This window comes from Pleuronectes platessa, chromosome 12 (genome assembly GCF_947347685.1).
Source record: "Pleuronectes platessa chromosome 12, fPlePla1.1, whole genome shotgun sequence".
Lineage (NCBI taxonomy): Eukaryota > Metazoa > Chordata > Actinopteri > Pleuronectiformes > Pleuronectidae > Pleuronectes > Pleuronectes platessa.
Genome location: NC_070637.1, coordinates 21,748,060 through 21,768,015, shown reverse-complemented (window position 1 = coordinate 21,768,015; position 19,956 = coordinate 21,748,060). Strand labels below are relative to the sequence as shown.

Genomic DNA, 19,956 nt, shown 5'->3' with positions numbered 1-19,956 from the left:
CACCCCATCACAATAAAACAAAGCAAAAATACACATTCCTTCATCTGTGTGATTTGTTTAATAAAAGTTAAAGGATTTACATATATATGCAAAGATCAGACTGGTATTAAAGAGGCTCTGGTGTTCCTATGAGTGGTGTTTGGAAGCTTGGGTATCGAGTGACTGACTCGTGTCACTCGATACCAAAGCTACTTAATGAATGTGACCCATGTTAAAAAGATGGCATTTAAACCGTGTATACACATGTAGTACCACAGCAAGTTGAGGCATTTAAATACATTTCAGTCTTATGCATAATTTTCCCCCCTAGAGACTCTTTATGATAATGCTACAGACAGTTGTTAAAAAAACATCCTGTGCACATCATGAATTACTGGATAACACAACACATGTTCAAAGAAAAGGGTTTATAGCCACAACCTGTCAACATACTTTAACATACATCTTCAGTGATTTCATTCCTATTGTTAGAACCTTTTAATTTCTCCTCATCTCTCAGAACCTTCAAGTTTCAAAGAATAATTCAGTTCAGGCTCTGTTCAGATGGTGCTTCTGCTACAATAGTAGAAAGAGATTTCCAGTAACCTTACACAAACCTCTCCCAGGACAGGCATACGGTGGACTATACATTAAGGTTGTTATTATTATTATTATTATTATTATTATTATTATTATTATTATAGTTTCTGCAATCATCATCACTCGGATAAATGTGTGAGTAAATGTGTTGGTAGCCAAATAAATGTGAAGAGCAGCATTTTGAACAGCACGTAGGTATTGATGATATTTATAAGCTATTACCATTATTCATGTTCTAACACAGGTTACTGTATTTTTATGTTGTACTGAATAACACCATTGACTTATATTCAAAGCTGAATTTAGAACTAACGAGTCCAAAGATATTTTATTTATAATGATCTAAGAGAGAAGCAAAAAATGTCCATGTTTTAGAAATTTGAGCCAATGCATTTGTAGCATTTTATTGCTGTTTTACAATGAACCAATTACCAAAATTGTTAAGTTTTTGACAATAAATGACTGCTCACGTAAGCACAAAATGATAATTCATGAAGACGTCCGAGGGGGTGGTAGTGACTGTTTAAGTGCTCCTCACATTGCCCCGGGCCTCCAGACATAGGGGTGTACGCCCCCCTTGTTGGCAACAAAACGTGGTTTGGGCGCCTGCACTGAGTTTGACTTGAGTGGGGGCAAAGAGGCCAGAATGCTGAGCTCAGGGGCACTCTGGAACTGCTTGGCTGCCTGGAGCCCAGTGCTGTAGGCTACTGGCGTGTAAGGTGTAGGGACTGCACAGGGCACATGGTTTGCAACAGGGGCGGCTGAGAATCTTGGGAGATTGGGAAGTCCAACTGGTTGCGAGTGAGGTGGAATTGGAGCCAGGGCAGCGGCTGGTGCTCGTGTAAAGAGAGGAGCAGGAGGTGGGGAGGTCATGCCGGAGTAAACCAATCGTTCACCAAGGGTAGTTGAGGAGCGGGGTGCAATGACTTTGGGTGCCAGGGAGGGAGCTGACATGGGTGTGGGTGTGGAGAATCGCTTGATCTCATAGACACGCGCTGTTTTGAGGGGGACCTGCTTAGGCGAGGTCAATGAGCTGCCAACCATTGTTGTTGAGTAATCACCCTGCTGTTGCCTCTGGGCCTGGTAAGAAGGCATGGCTGATATATTTGCAACACTGCCCCCATAGTTAAACATGCCAGAGTTGAGCTGATACGGTTGCCTTCTCATGAAATCCAGGGCTTGGATGCCGTCTTTTTGGGAGCCAGCTCTACCCCGGCTGTCTGGCTTGCTCTCATCCCTCTGGGGCCCTGTGGGTATGGTGGGGCCCAGGAGTGGGTTGTATCCAATGGGAGGTGGGGCACGGACATTTGGGGTATATTTCCACTGAGACGGAATGGAACAATTGAGGGAAGGGTCCATGGGTCGGGATGCATTGTGGAAGGTCACTTCCTGCTGATAAGGGGTCTCTAGTGGGGTGTCAACCACATACATACCCATGCGGCTCTGCCTGCGGGCGAATAGCTCTGCCCCCTTACCCCCTGCTTTAAGAATCTGTGGGACTTCTTGGAGGACCCGAGGCTTGGGTGCCACTGGAGGAGGTAGCCTGCCCGTGCCAGCCTCAGCACTCGTGTCTTCTTCAGCATCGTAGATATCTTCGGTGGGTTGTTGGCCATATTTGTGTCGGGTGAACCTGTCATCCAGGTTCTGCACCATGGACAATAGCTCAGGATTTGGGGAGTTCTTTTTGACTTCTGGCACATTGAACATAGGTTTGTTGTTGCTACTACGACGCCGAGACTCGAGTAAGATTCCTGTGCGACCTGTTGTACCAGGTACAGGGGTTGGAGCTATTGCTTCTGGCTGGTTGACCACTGCTACTTGAGCTACAGGGGCCATTGAGAATAGGGGTGGAGTTGACTTAGCAACTGGTACTTGATGTGGAGGCACTTGGGTAAATGGAACAGCTGGACCAAGATTTTGGTGTACTGGAGGAACAGGGGCTGAAACCATCAACGCTTGGGGAGCTGGTGGGATGGAAGGCATCGACAGACGGGGCATAGTTGCAAATGAAGCCTGATGAAATGTAGGGACTGGTGCAGACTGCATTGTCTCTACGGAGGAAGAGAAGGCTGAGGGATGAGAAGTAACTTGACCCTCTGGCTTTGGACCAAAGTGCCCGTGATGTACAGAGGATGGTGGGGACATCATTGATGGAGGACCAGGAAAGAAGGGTTGTGATGATACCGATGGGACATTAAAGGCTCGTTCAGAGGCCGTGGAGAATGGCAGTGGCCCAACAGCTGCTGAGGCGGGACGTTGATATGTCTTTGTGATTGGTGGTCGGAACGTCACAGGGGCAGTCGCAGCTCGGATGCTGATGAAGCCAGGAGTGAAAGGACGGGCCGTTCTGTTTAGAACATTACTAGCAGGTAAATCTGGTAATGGTGTTTCAGCTGGTGGTGCAGGACTGGTCAGAATAGTTACCGAGGCAGTGGCAGGTTTGTGTGCCACAGGTGGAGGTGACATCACCATGCTAGCTGCACTAACTGCGGAGTAGGATAGGTCCTCGTTGGCCACCCCATGGACACCAACAGCAGCTTGCCCTGAAGCCTCAAACACTTCTTGTTGTGTGGTTGCAGGTCCTGGTGGTATGATCTGCTGAGGCTGAAGATTTGATTGCGTCTGCGCCTGCACCTCTTGATGCATCTGGTACATCTGAGCCTGGTCTTGGACTTGAAACTGTGGAGGAGCATGAGGCTGTGCTGCCTCCAGCTTCTTTGCATGCTCAGCCGCTCTCTTTCTCTGTTGCTCAAACAATTGAGCACCCTTGCCTGCAGTGTCATTCAACCCTGGACTCGGGGCATCCTCTGCCCCATCCCCACGACCCTCAGTGCCTGCAGTTGCCCTCTTCTCCAGCATATCCAAGTAGTCACTATCCCAAGTTGTGTCAGGAACTGCTGAGAAGCCATCTTCGTCAATCTCTGATTCACTCCCTGGGAATGCCCCATCCTCTTCTTGGGAGTCCTGGAACCTGTCCTCATCCACACTGCCAAAGCTGGTGAGAGTATACTTCTTAGAGCGTTGTCGTCTCTTCTTGAACATCAGCACGCCCTTGGAGTGAGGGTTGGGAGCATCAGTCAGCAGGGATGCAATTGTTCGACACTTGGTTTTGGCTTCTTTAACATGTTTGTCTTGCCCAGTGTCTCCTCGGTTCAGTTCTGCAGGGTTAAAAAACAATAGATATTAGGTTTACTTGCATATTAAAAATAACGTCAGCACCACCGCAAGGTCAGAGAAGTCTGAATTTACAGCTTTAACATTTAAACCAAGAACTGTCTTGAGCATGAGCATGAGCATGTAAATCTGTCCTTAACCCCATGCCTTCAACAGGTATTCAACTCATATCTTGCTGCAGGAGCACTTGCAGGAAAATTCCAAACAAGCTTTCAGCTTCTCACATTATCTAGGTTGTGGGTTAAATTTGCACAGGCTTACGTACTCTGACATCTAGCTTAACTGAAAATATTTGCAGGGGTAGTGGAAAATTGCATGGTGTAGGTGACTGGAAGGAGAACTTCAAAGGGCAGCCACAACTTATCCTTGACCTGTTGTGGTATTAAGGAGATTATCATAGGCACCCTAATTCTGTTACGCAGATATGGACTGCCACTTGAAGAGAGTTCTTAATTTGGTTCCTAAGTAGGACATTAAAATACTCAAACTACACTCAGTGATGGCAAGGGGGATTTACAAGAGTAAATTTAGGAGAGCCTGTTGACTTTGTGGGCCTATCATCAATGATGGACAAGATCACAAAAGAATACTTGGTCAGTGCCAGTATTTGTTGCTGCATCACAATATTGTTGACACATCTGACCTCTCTTCAAACAGTAAGACATGACTTCCTTTATATATCTGTGACTTACAGCCTCATCTTCCAAGTCAATTGAGGCAGTTCTCTCTATGTTCGTGCATTTGACAGAAACATAGCGACACATTTGGGATGTTATTTGTGAATTGTCAAACTGAATGTTAAAAAATGTATCATATTTTAGCTCTTCCATAAATATATTATAAAATAGCATGATAGAATACCAACAAGAGAAACAATTAGGGGGAGTTGGGAAATGAGAGTGTTTCTGCTTTGCCACTTGATACCTAAAAGCAGTTGTGGATGTTTTTCAGTGCTGCTAGTTTGATCACTGGAGTTTTTATCCCACATAGCCTAAGGTAAATATAATAAACCATACCAGGTCCTCAGCTTTACTTACTGGCTTGCTTTGCCTTTTCCACGTAGGTTGTTGTGAGCTCCTCGTCAAGGGGTTTACTCAGAGGACCAACCATAGGCACTAGTTGGCTGCGGGAGCTCAGCATCATAGCCTCCTTTGCCCTCTCAGGGGACACCAGTGGCACGTTGGATGGCTCTAGGAAGCCACTGTCCTCCTCTTGCCCTCCGTCCCGTGGCCCCTGGTCATCTGCTGAGGAGATGATGGAGGAGGTCTCAGTGGATGTCTGGGAGGACCACAATCCAGGAACAGGAGGCTGGTAAATCACCTCCCTCCTTGCCACCCCCGGTAGCCCACCTCCTCCATTACCGTCCAACAACGGGGGGTAAATGTGTGCATCTGGAGCACTGTCGTAGCCGCTCATCTCTGATGTCTCCCCGCCCTCAGCAGAGGTTCGTCCTGTGGGCTTGCCGGGGTTGGAGTTGCTGGGGCTGCGGCGTTTCTGCCGGCGCTGCCTCTCATAGCCCGCCACATCTGCATCACTGTCAGTCTCACCATAGTAGGCCTCACTACCAGGTGGAGATGTCAAGCCACTGGTGAGGGAGGAGCGGCTGCGGTGGATCTCACGGACAGATGCCTGGTGGAGGTGGGAGGGTGACATAGCGCGCAGAGCAGCACGGTACTCTTTGTCTATTCGGGGAGATGGGGCACGGGTCACAAGCACCACAGACTGAAAACCAACAGGCGCCCTGCAAAAAGACAGAGGCTTTACAATATAGTTGGGACCAAATGGCCCTTGGACCTTATAAGTTCTCAAATGTTCTGATTTATTTTTTGAATATTATATTATCAAACATATGTATATAGTAAAATACTGCATGTATTGAGTCAGACTTGTGGCTGAGATTAATTAATTGTGGATTTCTCTTCCTGACCTTTTGACCCGGATGTGTAATATCCCAGTGGAGCTGTCGATGAGGTTCATGGCCAGGGCGTGAGACAGTGACCCACATGGCTCCTCATTGATGGACACCAGCTCGTCACCCTCCCGTAGCCCCGCCCTGCACGCCTTACTGCGCTTACGCACCTGTACAAGCAGGAGAAGGCAAAGTTTCAAACTGTCTCATAGGCAAAAAGTTACACAAATGGTGTCAAAGACAACTCTTCAAGATCTTCAAGAAACTTCTAAGTCTCTCATGTCTCAAGGACACATTTCAAGTCATGTCTCCAGGCCTTGAGGACAAGCCAAGGCCCAATGGGTTGTGTGTCCTTCACAGCTGAATGCAGATCAAGGTGTTTTACATACTACCAATACCAAAACCCTGCAAAACACTGGGATGAATAAAGTATGATTCTATTGAGGCTTGATGCTGCTGTATTTCTATTTCTATTTTCTATTTTATCCTATCAAAGTGTGAAAGTTTCATGTTTCTACTTGCAAGTTTCAAATCGGATCAAAAAAAGGATTCAAGGCTCGATGTTGTCAAGTTTCAGAGCTACGATAAGTCTGACATCGATTTCTCTGATATGAAGAGTTACAGCCAGATCATGCAAACATCAACACTTTATCTCCCCACAGTTTTATTTTATCATTTCCCTCAGCTTTGAGATAGTGATTGACAGGGAGCAGATTTTGTCCTGACAGCTTGATCTTGCTGTGGACATACGCCACATATTGCAGCTCAAGTAGGGCTCTCATGCACTGTACAGGGAAATGCCAGCCAGCGGCCATCTTCATTTGGTGCTCTGCTATTTGTGCCAGAGGTCTGTCAGGACCACGGTGTCTGTGTTAGCCACGTCAACAAGTCCTCTAAAAAACATTGAAAGCAGGTGTTGTGTTGATCCCACTCTGTGACGGGATTTTCATTGTATGTGATCTTTCTGGAGATAAGGAAGTGTTTTGGCTTTGTTTTTGCCGAATAACTTTTATTTCCAGCTATTCTGGTTTCCCTGTAATGAAATCCCCACTTCCCCATTTAGCTAATCCTTTCAAAGTGGCCTGTGCCTGCCGGTGGTCCAGGATGTCAGCTATTTATTCAGTCAATCACCTTGTGGTTACAAGTCATAACAGTAATAATACCCTTACATGCTTGCATACACACACATACACACACACACACACACACATGGCATCGGCCGACACAAAAATACACAAACTTGTATAAATAAACACACACGCACTGACACAGTGGCTCTGTCAGTGGAGCCCTGAACTGCTCCACCTGTTAGGGACGGTATATAGTTTAAGACCTGACAGGATCACGCCTTCCTGCTCGCAGGGGTGAAGGAGCACGTTGTTCTGTCCACTGCGGTGAAGGTGATTCGTGTCCTGTGGCTCTCTCGTGTGCGTGCCACCGCGTTCTTCACAAGTCAACTAGATGTAGGATTAGCGTTTTATAGAGGGAACTTTCTGTTGATGAGGAGCTGGCTACTGTTTTCCTGGTGGCAGTATTAAATGTAAAATTAACGCAATTTATGGCACATTTAATTGTTTGATTAATAAATGAAAATTAGCCTCTTAGCCAGTTAAGATTCTCCCTTGTCCAGTAAATGGGAAACTAAGCAGAAACTTTTAGTTTACCGAAAATGAATTTGTAGAATATGAATATCTTGAATGATTATAATGTATAGATACGTTTTTATTCTTGACAATCTTAGACAATACAAAACTTGTCAGGCTGAATGTGTTAAATACAAAAAACAGGCCTGAAGATACCAAATATATTATAACACTCTACAACAATATACAATATTACTGTACAGTGTGTGTGTGTGTGTGGGGGGGGGGGGTACAAAACATTTAAAGGCCAAAGACTCAAACCTCAGGGTAATTTATTTATGATTACTCAACTACTAAACAATATCAAGCACAACAGAGGTTTAGAAATCAGGATTTACTCGCTGTATGAATCTACATTTTATGGCGTGAGACGTCCATGTACAGAAATAGTGTATGAAGTCGATTTTTGAGCACTGGGCTGAAACACACACCCCGCTGCTTCTCAACCAAATATAGCTACCTGGAAATGTAGTTCTGCCCAGTCGACAATTACTAAAAAGTGTGTGTGTGTGTGTGTGCATTCACGTGTGAATAATGTGTGGGTGCACCTGAACTAGTATATTGAGAAATAATATCTCTCTGTGAAAAGGTTTGATGAGCATTGTGAACGTAATTAAATTAAATATTTAAGTACAAATTAAAGTAGTCTGTAACGCTCACAAAGCCAGAGCCTATGATTTGAGTTTAGCCTGAAACAAGAGGTTTTCATGATATGTCTTGCTCACCTGTGTGTTTCTACTGTAGTAATAATGAATCTCAGGGAACCTGTAGTTTAAACATGACACCTGCAGTGACATGCACAGGTTCAGGGGCCTAAATCAGGTCTCGGTCATGGTTGATAGGTGTAAAGTAACCATAAGCCCCTCATGATATAGACAGTAGCACATACATTCAACCACTCAAAGCACCTCTCGTAAATCTCTGATTTCACCATGGATTTGGGCTTTATCCAGTTAAATAGGTTAAGCAGAAATAATTAGCAGATATTGCAACAGCGTCGTCCTACATTCCCAACTGAAGTTTAAAGTTCATCCATCAATCACCAGCGCGCTCCTGCGTGAAGTTCTCAAACCAGATCATGACTCATATTCAGGCCGCAGACCAACCGGTGTAGTCGCCAATATTCCATTTCAACATTGTTCACAGCTCCTTAAATCTCCCACCTTAATATATCTCAGCTGATGCATCACCTCTCATGAACCAGACTGAATCTAAAGCAGCGTTTGACTTTTCGCTTCCAGCTCAGCAAACCATGGACGGTCTGTTTCGGTGCAACCTGCTGCGTCTTACCTTCGCCACCTGAAGTGGTTTCTGATGTTCCGCGCCTCCCTGGAGACGAAACCCCCATGGCGCTCCCCCGGCTAGGGAAATTATCACTTCCTCTGCAACCATTGTTCTCCTCTGTCTTTTTTCAAAAAGCGTTTCTTCTTAATCTTGTTTATTGTCCGTTCCTCTTTGGTTTTGTGGATTGTTCGTCTGGGGGGCCCTTCAGTGCTTTGGCCCCATGGTCACCGATCAGGGCCCCCTCTGATTGTCCTGCTCTTTGCCTGCCACGCTGTCCGGCTGCAGACTTCTCTTTCTGAGTGCAGCTCCGAGGCCGACGCTCACACCTGAACACACCCACACTCACACCCTCACACACACACATACACACACACTGCTGTGCACCCACCCATTCCCGCAGTGGGGCCAACGATCACAGCCAAGGGGAGAGAGATGGGGGGGGGGGGGGGTAGAAGGAGAGAGAAATATGATGGCACTGAAGGGAGGGTCTGTGTCTGCTTACACTGAGGAATGTCTGCTCCAAAAGAGCGAGGGGAGGGTCCAGCAGAACACTTGTCCTGTCACTCAGACCTGTGCCACCGGGTTGCTGATAGCTCCTCCAAAAATAGGATCCGAGCGGCACCTCTGCTGCTGTGCTGCTCCTCTTCGGATCGAGGGGGGGGGGGGGGGGTTCACATCCAGAACATCCAACTCAAACTGTTTCATCTGTCTGAGGTCAATACTAACCTTATGTCGGGTCACAACCACACAAGCAGGCAGGGCTGGGACTTTACCTCGATGGCAATAGTTCAATTACCTTCAGAAATCATTTGATTCACTCCATGTGGACAATGCCCTTTGTTCTGGTTTGTCTCTAATGGCTGAGGCTGTGTCGTGCCAGCTCCTCTGGGTCCGGAGACATTCTAGCCTGTCATCGTAGAGACCTCAGAGTAAATACTTAAGCCTGAAACATGCTTCTGCATTTTCACGGGCCCGTAAGCGCAAGAGCCCTTGCTTTTCTGGAATTTTCTTTCTCATTTTGTCTCTCATAGTTGAGGTTTGATGAAAATAACAGGCCTCTCTCATCTTTTTAAGTGGGAGAACCTGCACAATTGGTGGCTGACTAAATACTTTTGCCCCACTGTATGTTTAGATTCTTGTGCAAAAACAAGAGCTGGACAACATGCTCTGTGGTGAGGTTGGTCCTCCCCCCATATATCGCCCCGTATAAAACCAATAAATATATGTCTAAAATAAATAAAATAATTGCCATTCAAAAGAATCGCGATTCGTTACTGAGTCGATTTTTTCGTCCCTACAAATCAAACTTATTAACATCACACTGGTAGAATTTAAACAGCCCTGTCCATAGCCTAGCATAATAAGCCTGGTTTTGTTACCAGTCCACGAGAGGGGGGAAAGTTCCCTTATCATGTGTCATGTTCTGTCAGTTTAGTTTGTTTATTTCAGCCTCTGTGTTTTCAGTTAAAGTCTCTTTTAGTTTAAATACGCTTTTTGTTAAACATCTCTGCTCCTGGGTCCATCTACTTGACATAAACCTGACAGTACAATCCGACCAAGATATGGACTCAGCGGAGATTAGTTAGTTTCAGGATCAAGTTTTTTATTTAGAATTTTGGTTGATGAGCTGCGTTTTCCGGGGCCCCAGAGGCTTCCGGCTGGCGTCTCTCCTCTTCAGGCATCGGAGGTCCTCGCTGCATCTGCTCTGGTCCCTGCTCCGCGCCGGAGACTCCTGGCTGACGTCCCCTGTGTTCCGGCGTCGGAGGTCCTTGCGGTATCAGCTCCAGTCCCTGTCCCACGCCGGAGGGTCCCGGCAGACGCCACTCTGGTTCCGGCGTCAGAGATCCTCGCGGTGCCAGCTCCAGTTCCTGCCCCACGTCCGGGGCTGAGGTGGGAGCTCTTGCCCTCTGCCCCTGACCGGTCTTCGGACCACCCGCCTGAGGAGCTCCCGTGCTTGGCTCCTGACCGCCCTTCTGAGCCTCAGAACTCTGCCTTTGAGCGCCAGGTGCTTATTTCAGCCTCTGTGTTTTCTGTTTCCTGTTTTATTTTGTAGTCTCTGTTCCTTGTGGGTTGTTTCTGTCTTCACTTCCTGTCTTGGTGATTGTCTTTCTAACTCCTCATGTGTCGCACCTTTGGCCAATTACCCCTGCCTTCCCTGTGTGTATTTAAGCCTCTGTCCTTCCCCTTGTCCTCTGTCAGATTGTCTGTTTAGCTTCCTGTTTTTCTCCAGTGTTTCTTGTACTTGTGCTTGTTCTTGTTCCTCTGGTCGTCCTGGTGGATTATGTTCCAAGTTGCTGTTCTGTTCTGCGTTCCTGTCCTGCCCTGTCCTGATCTCCTGAGCCTCGTGTAAGCTTCCTTGTGCTTTTGTTTTGTTTCTGATTTTTAGATTAAATACGCTTTGTTAAACATCTCTGCTGCTGGGTCCATCTACTTGACATAATCCTGACATCATGTTCTGTTCCAAGTCAAGCGAAGTGGTCTTGCTGGCTGGTTTGTGGCTCCAGTTGTTGGGCATCTGCCAATAACTTTGGGCCATGGCCCAAGGAAGAGGAAACTCTGGTGCTCAAGGTGCCATGCTAGCAATAGCATCCCCTTTGTTGAAATTGACGATTGTTTTGAAAGATGGGCTTTGGCGATAAAAAACTTTTGACTGGCTGCAGCCTTAAGGGTTCCCTTTTCTCCCTTCTCAGCATGATGGGTATTTTTGTGCAGATGGACGCTTTATCACCTGAGTTGAAGTGGACAAGAAAGGGTAAATAAACATTGTATTTCTATTAGACTAAGATAACACTGATCTAAAAACACTTAGGCACAGCATTTACAACATCAATATGCTCGTCACTTATGTGTGAATGTCAGTTTTCATATATTTGTTCATACACCTCAGAACTGGACAAAGTCTTCCTGCTGTTGGTACTAACAAAGTCAGGGCATGACTAAGTCAGGATTCACCCCCTAGAGAACCGCTGCTGACATATTTAAGTGCTGTAGGTGTGAAAGCAGTAAGGACTTACTTAATCGAGAACTTGTTTTCGGTTCGAAGAGTTTCCCAATCCATGGATGGCGCAAGGCTTGGTCTGGTGTCATGCGCTTTTTTGGATCATATCTAAAAAATGAGATTCATGCACATAATGAAGAGATTCTAATTTGGGATGGATGAGATACGAATTCTATATTAACACGAATGTTATATTTAAAGTATCACTATGCAACCTTGTTTATATCATGAGTAATATCCACTGTTCAGTTGTGTTTCAGTTCAGTGAGTTGGATTACAATCAGAGCTCTGGTGAACATATTGATAGCCTTGGTTTTTTTCCCCTCTACATAAAAACCCCTTGAAACCACATGAAAAACACAAGGCCAGACCAAATTAATCTTCCTATGTGGCTGTAGAGGGCGTTTTTGCTCAATACAATTTACATAGTGTTGCTTTAAAGGCCTATCTTCACAATGACAACCTCATGCATGTTTCTGAGAGTGTTCTTACTCAAGGCAGCTTTCAATGAAATCGATGAAATCGGCATCCTTAGATTTCAGCTTTTTGGCCACAGAGGTCCTCAATTTTTGTGTCGTTTCCATCCGTCTTGGGTTCCCATTAGAGTCTGCAAAACCAGGAGAGGTTAGCAGGTGATTTTTACAATGTCCTACAATGCTGAGAACATTATGTGAAAAAGCAGCTAGGAGAAGATTAAAGTACAAGTTTCTTTTGCTTACCAAAGAACTTTTTCCTTTGGGGCGAGCCTTCCAGCAGCTCTTCTGGAGGGACACCTATTAACTGCAATAATTTCGATTCAAACATTTATAGAAGTTCCACGTTTGTCAAAAGAATATGATAACAATTTGAATGGAAGGAATAATGATGCATTTTACCTCCATTATGCTGCTGAAGATGGAATGAGTGTCAGGTCCTTTGAAGAGACGCTGACTGAGGTGGAGCTCAGCTACGATGCAACCCAAGCTCCACATGTCAATGGCCGTTCTGCACTTTTTACCAAGCAGCAGCTCTGGAGACATGTAGCTCAGAGTGAACACTTGAGGTTTATCTGTGGAGGAAGATGCAGGTAAATGTTTATTAATGTTGTCTTTATTGTCTATTGTCTTATTTTTAGTCACTTTGTAACATTACAAAATTTCTCTCACCCCTTTCAGTCGTAAAGAAGCTCCCTCCAAAGTCAATGACTGCTGATTGCCTCTCATCATTCTTTTTGCGGACCAGGACGTTTTCCTGAAAAATAACACACAGGGACAATTATTCTTTAACTTTGTATTTATGGACAGATGAAGTATTTCAAAAGCTGCCCCATTCATGTTTTGCACGTCTTTTTTGTCATCTTTGTCTATCTAGTATCTATCTAGACTGTAGTACATGCATGGAATAATTGAACAGTATACCACAGCAATGTTAGCCTCTGCAGTATGATTTACTTTTAATCATTATATGTTGGACATTTTATAGCTTTGCCTCCCCCCTTGGGCAAAATACAACACATAATGTCAATAGACCATACACTGCTCTAATGTGTCTCATGTTTCCATGTAGTGACACCTATTCCATTACATATAGTGGGTTCAGGTGCAAGAACATTCTTTCAGTAAATGTACTCAATGGATGCCATTGATAGGTAAACTTTTTCTGTCTTGTTTCTTCTTTAGAAACAGTTGAAGTGTGGCTAAAATAACTTTACAAGGTCTGAACTATTATTCCTACCGGTTTTAGGTCGCCATGGACAATATTCTTCTTTCTGAGCAGCTGCAGACATTTCAGGATGGCTACAGTGTACCCTTTGAGCTCGTCCTCTGTGACTTGATGCTTGTCCTTACGTTTCATCACCCTATACAGGTCTCCACTGAAAATGAATGTGAGAGGTAAGCTTATTGCTTATTATTTCACTGCACAGAGAACAATATGTGTTCTGAACTTACTCATAGAGATCAAAAGTGATGCAGAGGTGATGGCGGAAGTTGAAGTGCTCCTTCATGTGGACGATGTTGGCTGAGTTATCCTTGTCACTCTCTTTCAGGGCTTTCAAAACCTTCATTTCCGACTTTGCCAGCTTAAGAACGCTGAAAAACCACAGAGAATAATATGTGTGACTATATGACATGAAAAACCTTTTTAAGTATTATATACAACAAAAGCACGAGTTCCCGCCTTATAAGAGTGGTACTTTTGTTTGTTTCCACAGGCGGCATGCACGCAGAAACTGTGCATGCAATACACATTTATATTATTCTCCATAGTAATACTACTAATTAGTTTCACTAATCAGTAGAAATTTTACAATCGACACCAGAGCAGGAACCCAGCCAGGCACAGACTTCTACAGAGAAGAGGATACAAGGCCACAGACCACAAGTGAAGTGGCTGAAGTCCAGCATCAAAGATAATTTGACAACAGTCATATTGACGTGAAAAACATTCTGGATGTGTTTGTTCCATGGGCCAGCAGAGAAGACGCTGGAAAAATTGAGCGTCCTGATTTACAGCAACAGGATAGAAAATTTCATAATGAAACATTCACAGGATTACTACCAACAACCCCTAAAAAAAGGCAGCATGAAAGCGAATGGCTTGGGGAGAGAAGTGCCTTGGAGAAAGGCATCACAAGGGGCGGGAGCGGATATACTATCAGTATGCTAAGAAAAAGATATAAAACATTGCATGACAAAAAGAAAAGGACACAAACAGTTTCTTCAAGGATCCCACCACTCAAGAAATCAAGGGAGTGCTGAATATTGTAGGGACTGTTACAAGTCCTATCAGTCCTATAACCAATTCAAAGTCCATCAACCAATTTGTACTGAGCTTAACCACAAAAAGAACATGAGATTCACCTGAGAGCTGAGAAAAAGTAACTGTGTGTGTTTCAGTGAGAAACTGTAAAAACAACTGTGTTTTTAAAAGAAATAACAACATATTCTAACATTTAATTAACTCAAACATATCGCTGATGACCTTCATCATCGTGACTTGGCTTTCCATTGCCTTACCTGTCTTTGTTTCGAAAGACTTTGATGGCCACAAACTGCTTGGTCTTATAATCATAGCATTTGAGAACCTCTCCAGAGTAGCCATTTCCAATAACTGCCAAGATTTTATAGCGGTAGGCCAAGTGGTCATTGACAATCTGTGGATTAAAGATAAATAAAAGCATATCCATAAGTACAAAAAACAAATGATTAAACATGTATATACTGCTTCAGAAGTGATATGCTGGGATGTTTAAAATAATTGTAAAACAAATGATGAAAATTGACTGTAAAACAAAAAATTTACAATGAAATTTTTTTTCGGTATATTGAATGGATCAATAGTTTGATTTTGTACAGTTAAGATTTGAGCACTTACTGCCTTGTACAGTCCCTCCTCAGTGTCGAAGCCAAAGTTGAATAACTGTGGATCCTGGGTGCTGCACCTAATCTTGTCTGTTGTCCTCTTTCCCAGGTACCATACCTGTTTGTATTTACTGATCTCTGTCTGCTCATAGTTTGTCAAATATGGCACGAAATTCCTCAGAACATCTGCACATGGGGGAAAAAGATCACCATTTTCATGTTCTCATAAGGAAATCAGAGAAGACAGAACTCAGGATTTTGAAAACAAACTTACATTCAGAGGACATGGGTAATCTTTCGTCAGAAGGTTTCCTATTTCGTGTTTTCTGCAGGGAAGGCATGATTGGTTGCCTCAGTGGGAGTCTCCGCTGGACCCTAGTGCCAGATTCTGCATGAGCTTGCTGGATGTAACCGAAATCCAATTGGATTTTTTGAAAGTTCTAGTTGATCAATGAAGGTTGAGTGTGCAGAAAACAGAGGGAATTTGTGTAACTAATAAATTATCTGAATATCTTATATCTTCAAACTATCATGTTAATAGGTTGTATTAAATATTTACAAGTAGGCTATGAATTAAGTTTACCTTATTGTCTGGTGGTTTCACACAGGAGATGTTGTTCCTTCTGTGGAACAGGTTCTCGGTTGATTGTTTTGCAGGCATCCTTGTAATCTTTTCAGGAGGGGTTCTGAGGAATCTTGGAACTATGTCAACTCTGCTAACTTGAGCCTTTGTTCGGCAAAGTCTATCACCTCATAACACCATCTATCTTTGTCTAGTATATAGACAGGTGGATATCAAGGTTAAATCTTTTGATGTCATTCCTCCTCTTTGAATGTGACATGGTGATGCCTTTGATATTGTCTAAGTGATGTCTTTACGACATTATCAAAAGTTCCAGAATCCAAGGTGGAATAGGACCTTTGATCTGCGTTGCACCAACACAGTATAGGATGATAGAGCACTATGACGTTGACGACCTGCCAATAAACTGAAAAAAGAAGAATAAAAAGACAAAGAAGTTGATATATCTTTTCTCTAAGACTTGAAGGGCACAATGACATTTTTTTACTTTTCAAATCATAGCTTTGGTCATTTTGTTGTATGCATATAATTATATGTGCAGTAATGCATGCATACTATTATTAATTGATAATAATTTATTAATTATATAGTTACCATGTTTGGGCTGAAGCCATCATTTAACATTAAATTAGAAATATATTTTTAATGGTACAAATGAACATTCAAGTTTGAAGGGCTGTAGTGCCTATTCTAAACCACCTGTTTCGTCTGTAGTATGGCTCTGGAGCTTCAGCATTATTCCTTTCATCAGTGAGTCCTCTAACAGTTCTACAATATACTGTCACTTTTTATTGTTTGCATTTTGTACATTGTGTGCAGATCTATTTACATACAGCCGATGGTGCAGGTTTTATTTCTTAAAATGAAATTAAACAGGGACTGAGTACCGAAAGTGCCCTATTGCTTTTTTTTTTTGATTAAAAACGATTTTTGAAGGCTTGAAAATACTCTAAAACTTGAGTCAGGACTACCTATCCTTAAGCAATAAGAAATGGTTGTGGAAAAATGGATCAACAGCGCCCCCTAAAATGCAGCAATTCTGTCTGTTTTAACCGATCGTGGCAGTAGATCATGCCAAGGGGCTCTCCCACACACAGCCAGAGACACAACTTATGTCACAAGGTGTGACCGGGGCTTGTCGTCAAAGTTCGACGATTCTCCCAAAAAAAGGAATTTATTATAACTCCTCTGTGCATTGTCCGATCAGCCTCAAACCTCTTTCACACAATCACAGTGCCGCCCTGATCAGAGCCATATGTTAATATTGACTCATCGTCACAGCGCAACCTACTGGCAACAGGAAGTGACATGTTTTATACTTTGACGCACTGCTCCTGCTTTACAATATATCGCTCAAATGAGCTCAGACAAGTCAGAAGACCTTCACGGTCAGAATTGGGACTTTTTCTCAAACCATGTAAGCATTGAGGTGCGGCAAAGGTTGATCCTTCGCCAAAGAAGACTTATTAGAATTATTCTTCCACTGTGCATTGTCCAATCAGCCCCAAATTGCTCACCCTTCTAAAAAAACTGACCTGAACAGATCTATTACGCCGGGTTCACACCGGACGCGGAAGCGACGCCAAAGAGCCGCGCATTACTAATAATATCACATACTTCTGCTGCTATCAGCCTGCAGTAAAAACGGCATTTAATCATTTTTTTCAAGCATATACTTACTTGTTGCTCCAACATTAACTGCAACAGCGTTCCAACATGTGTCTTTTTTGGTGTTGTCTTTATACAACATATGCTGAGAATCAACAACTCAAGTTACTTCTCCACTTCAATGATTAATTTAATGTCATCCATGTTGAAGAACTTCTCCGCTGTTAGCTCCGGTAAATGTCGGGTGTCGAGGGTAAATTACGTATTCTCCACTCAAGCCTATGTGGAGAATACGTAGCAATTCTCCAAGAAAGAAAATTAAAACTCCAAGACAACAGAATGTATCCCTGCTCCCGTGCTTATGTATCCCTCCTTACGTGCTGACGGGTGTCGACCCCCTTTTCTAAAATTTACGGCAAAGCTCCGCAAGCTCACTCAGCCCGCAAGGCTGTGATTGGTCTGCTCTACATCCCTTCTGGAGCTGCATTTCCGGTTTCATGCCCCATAATACAGGCAGAAACAAGTATGTCCACTTGTATAACCCGTCACTGACTGGCGTATTTGTCCGCTTGAAAAAGGCTACAAGGAGCCGCAGTAGCTATGTAAATAAACAATCGATGAAGAAGAAAGAAGGCGTCTCTCAGGTCGTCTTCGACAAAAAGCATTACTCCGCCTAGTGTTCTGGCGCGGAATTGCTTTGTAAGACGCGCAACGGTTGGGGAAGCATGAATGACAACGAGTCTTGCGCCACAGCGGCGTGAAAAGACGCAGTCGCAGAAGCATGTTTCAGGCTTTAGTCTGTATTTAATGATAGTGATAGCGCTACTTACCGGAAACAGGAAGGGTAAGCCATGTTTGCAACTTTAATTGGATATACATAACATTTTCACTGTATGGTCTGCACTTGATGGCATGGACCGTAAGTTAGTGCGAGTGGTTCAGCGTTGTGTGATGGACACAGAAAGTAACTCGGTAACTCGGGTTTGAAACTCTGGACTGTAACTCCGGACTGAAACTCCGTATTGAAACTCCATATTGAAACTCTTGACTTATTCCTACATTAGCCAACTGCTACTACTTGAACAAACATCAGTCGATGTGACTTGCCATTTAGAAACATACTGGTGTAACTGACTGTGAATATGTGGCTTGATTTCTACAGCTGTATCCAAACATAACCACGTGTCTTTCAGCTGTGTTTACCAGAGAGATCGTCAATGCCCTAGAATGAGACCGGTGATAGGCCTGGTCGCGTGTCACTCCAAGTTCAGTCAGCCAATCAGAGGAGGGGTTCATAAATAATTAATGAGGCATGCGAAAACAGCCTGTTCTGTCTGCAGCTCCAGAGAGAGGCATAAGAGAGGACATGGATATACAAATTGCAGCTTTTTTAAAAACTTTAAACCACTATTATATCATCTTAGGGACACCAATACCTCAAATTAAATTCCAGAGAGGTATAAAAACCATCTTTACCTCTCACCGTCTTTAATTTTTGTATTTCACCAGTGGCAAGATGTAAGGACACAATGTGATGTAGGAATGCATACTTTAGGCTTAACTATCCAATAGGATGTGAACACACTACATGAAACATAGAGAGTGACAGCAATTCTAGCCATTCATGGATGTGCTGTTAGAATGGGTGACGCCAGTGGAGGGAGATATATTGGGATGCTGTGTGAGACATCTTCAGACTTGGAGGGTTAGGGGGTTATCATTTGATCGTGGACTGTGTGAGACCTCTCCCTTGTTTCAAGTCGGGTAGCATGTATTTGTTAACTACAAGAAAGTACAGTTTAAGTCCAAACGACCTTGTGTTCAGGCACACTGTCCACAGCCCCTTAGCTGTGTTGCAGGCGGATTGGAAAGGAGTCGATCCACTCTGAATACTTATGTAATTTGGCTGCGCTGGTAGGTATCCTGAATATAAAAAATACGAGCTTGATGGAGTGACAAGATATACAACCACCACAACAAATCAGCTTCTTTTAAAATGTTAAACACAATAATCAATGGAGGCGGGGATCTGGATCTAATGGCAGCACCAGAAATAGACTGACAAATAAAACTTTCATTTCTCTAAGTCTCGGTGCAACATGAACTCCCGTTGCTGTGTTATCCTCTGGACCTTTAAGCCTGTTGATGGAGGCTGAATGATTCCCTCGCTAAAAGGCAACGCTGCTATTATCAATGCTGCGGGGACGTTACCAATGATAGCTGCTGCTCACTTTGGCAGCGTCGCCCTGCAGCTGTCTCCAGACCTCAGGACAGAAACTAAGACCAGTCCGGGGTCAGACGCTGGGAGACAGACAAACAGCACTCTGTCTTCCTGCAGACTGCATGAGACCTAATGGTATATCACAGTTAAAGCAGGGACTCACGGGCACAGACACAACTCATCCTGTTTGTATCAGATCTGCATTTACACAGGGAAAGGGAAATATTAGACACATCAAGAAACCTGGAGTTGGAGATCAGTTGTGCCAACCGCTCCTCCTAGTGGTTAAAAAGTGTAATGATTGTTAAGAAGTTTCTTTTCTACTTAATTCTCTGTCTTTTATGTGGTTTAAATGTTTTATTAGCTTTGATTCATGATACATTTCAAACATTACAATGACTTCCCTAGTCTCTGACTGAAACATTTATAATAATATCAAACAATATATAACATATTCGTAAAACACACAATAAATATATCATTCATTGTTAGTAAGTGTTTAAACCATTAAACGTATTTAATTCTCAATTTTTTTTATCATAACAGTATTAGTATTATTATTTATAGTAATAGTAGTATTAGTAGTTTAACAGTATTATGCTGTATTATATTGCTC

At 43.5% G+C, this 19,956-nt stretch overlaps 2 protein-coding genes across 2 annotated transcripts; both read right to left on the bottom strand.

The window, feature by feature from the left end:
• Window positions 1-1,113: 1,113 nt before the first annotated feature.
• synpo2la (synaptopodin 2-like a) lies at window positions 1,114-8,697 on the bottom strand. Its single transcript, XM_053436779.1, has 4 exons — window positions 8,596-8,697; window positions 5,681-5,832; window positions 4,791-5,494; window positions 1,114-3,737 (listed from the first exon to the last, which is right to left on the bottom strand). The coding sequence occupies exons 1-4, from the start codon at window positions 8,695-8,697 to the stop codon at window positions 1,114-1,116; spliced, it is 3,582 nt and encodes a 1,193-aa protein (XP_053292754.1).
• Window positions 8,698-8,743: 46 nt separating this feature from the next.
• LOC128453126 (dual specificity tyrosine-phosphorylation-regulated kinase 4-like) lies at window positions 8,744-15,215 on the bottom strand. Its single transcript, XM_053435840.1, has 10 exons — window positions 15,203-15,215; window positions 14,942-15,114; window positions 14,584-14,720; window positions 13,516-13,656; window positions 13,301-13,439; window positions 12,733-12,817; window positions 12,463-12,635; window positions 12,307-12,367; window positions 12,080-12,194; window positions 8,744-8,915 (listed from the first exon to the last, which is right to left on the bottom strand). Exons 1-10 carry the CDS (start codon window positions 15,213-15,215, stop codon window positions 8,744-8,746), a joined length of 1,209 nt encoding a protein of 402 aa, XP_053291815.1.
• Window positions 15,216-19,956: the final 4,741 nt, after the last annotated feature.

Bases quoted from the DNA above. Each gene is read 5' to 3' on its own strand.
- LOC128453126 (XM_053435840.1), bottom strand. The intron at 12,818-13,300 runs GTAGGAATAATA...GTTATTTTTCAG, and splicing joins TCCATGGCGACCTAAAACCG to GAAAACGTCCTGGTCCGCAA. The intron at 12,195-12,306 runs GTAAGCAAAAGA...CTGGTTTTGCAG, and splicing joins CCAAAGGAAAAAGTTCTTTG to ACTCTAATGGGAACCCAAGA.
- synpo2la (XM_053436779.1), bottom strand. From the start codon at position 8,697: ATGGTTGCAGAGGAAGTGATAATTTCCCTAGCCGGGGGAGCGCCATGG. The intron at 5,495-5,680 runs GTCAGGAAGAGA...GTCTTTTTGCAG, and splicing joins TTACACATCCGGGTCAAAAG to GGCGCCTGTTGGTTTTCAGT. The intron at 3,738-4,790 runs GTAAGTAAAGCT...TTAACCCTGCAG, and splicing joins GGAAAAGGCAAAGCAAGCCA to AACTGAACCGAGGAGACACT.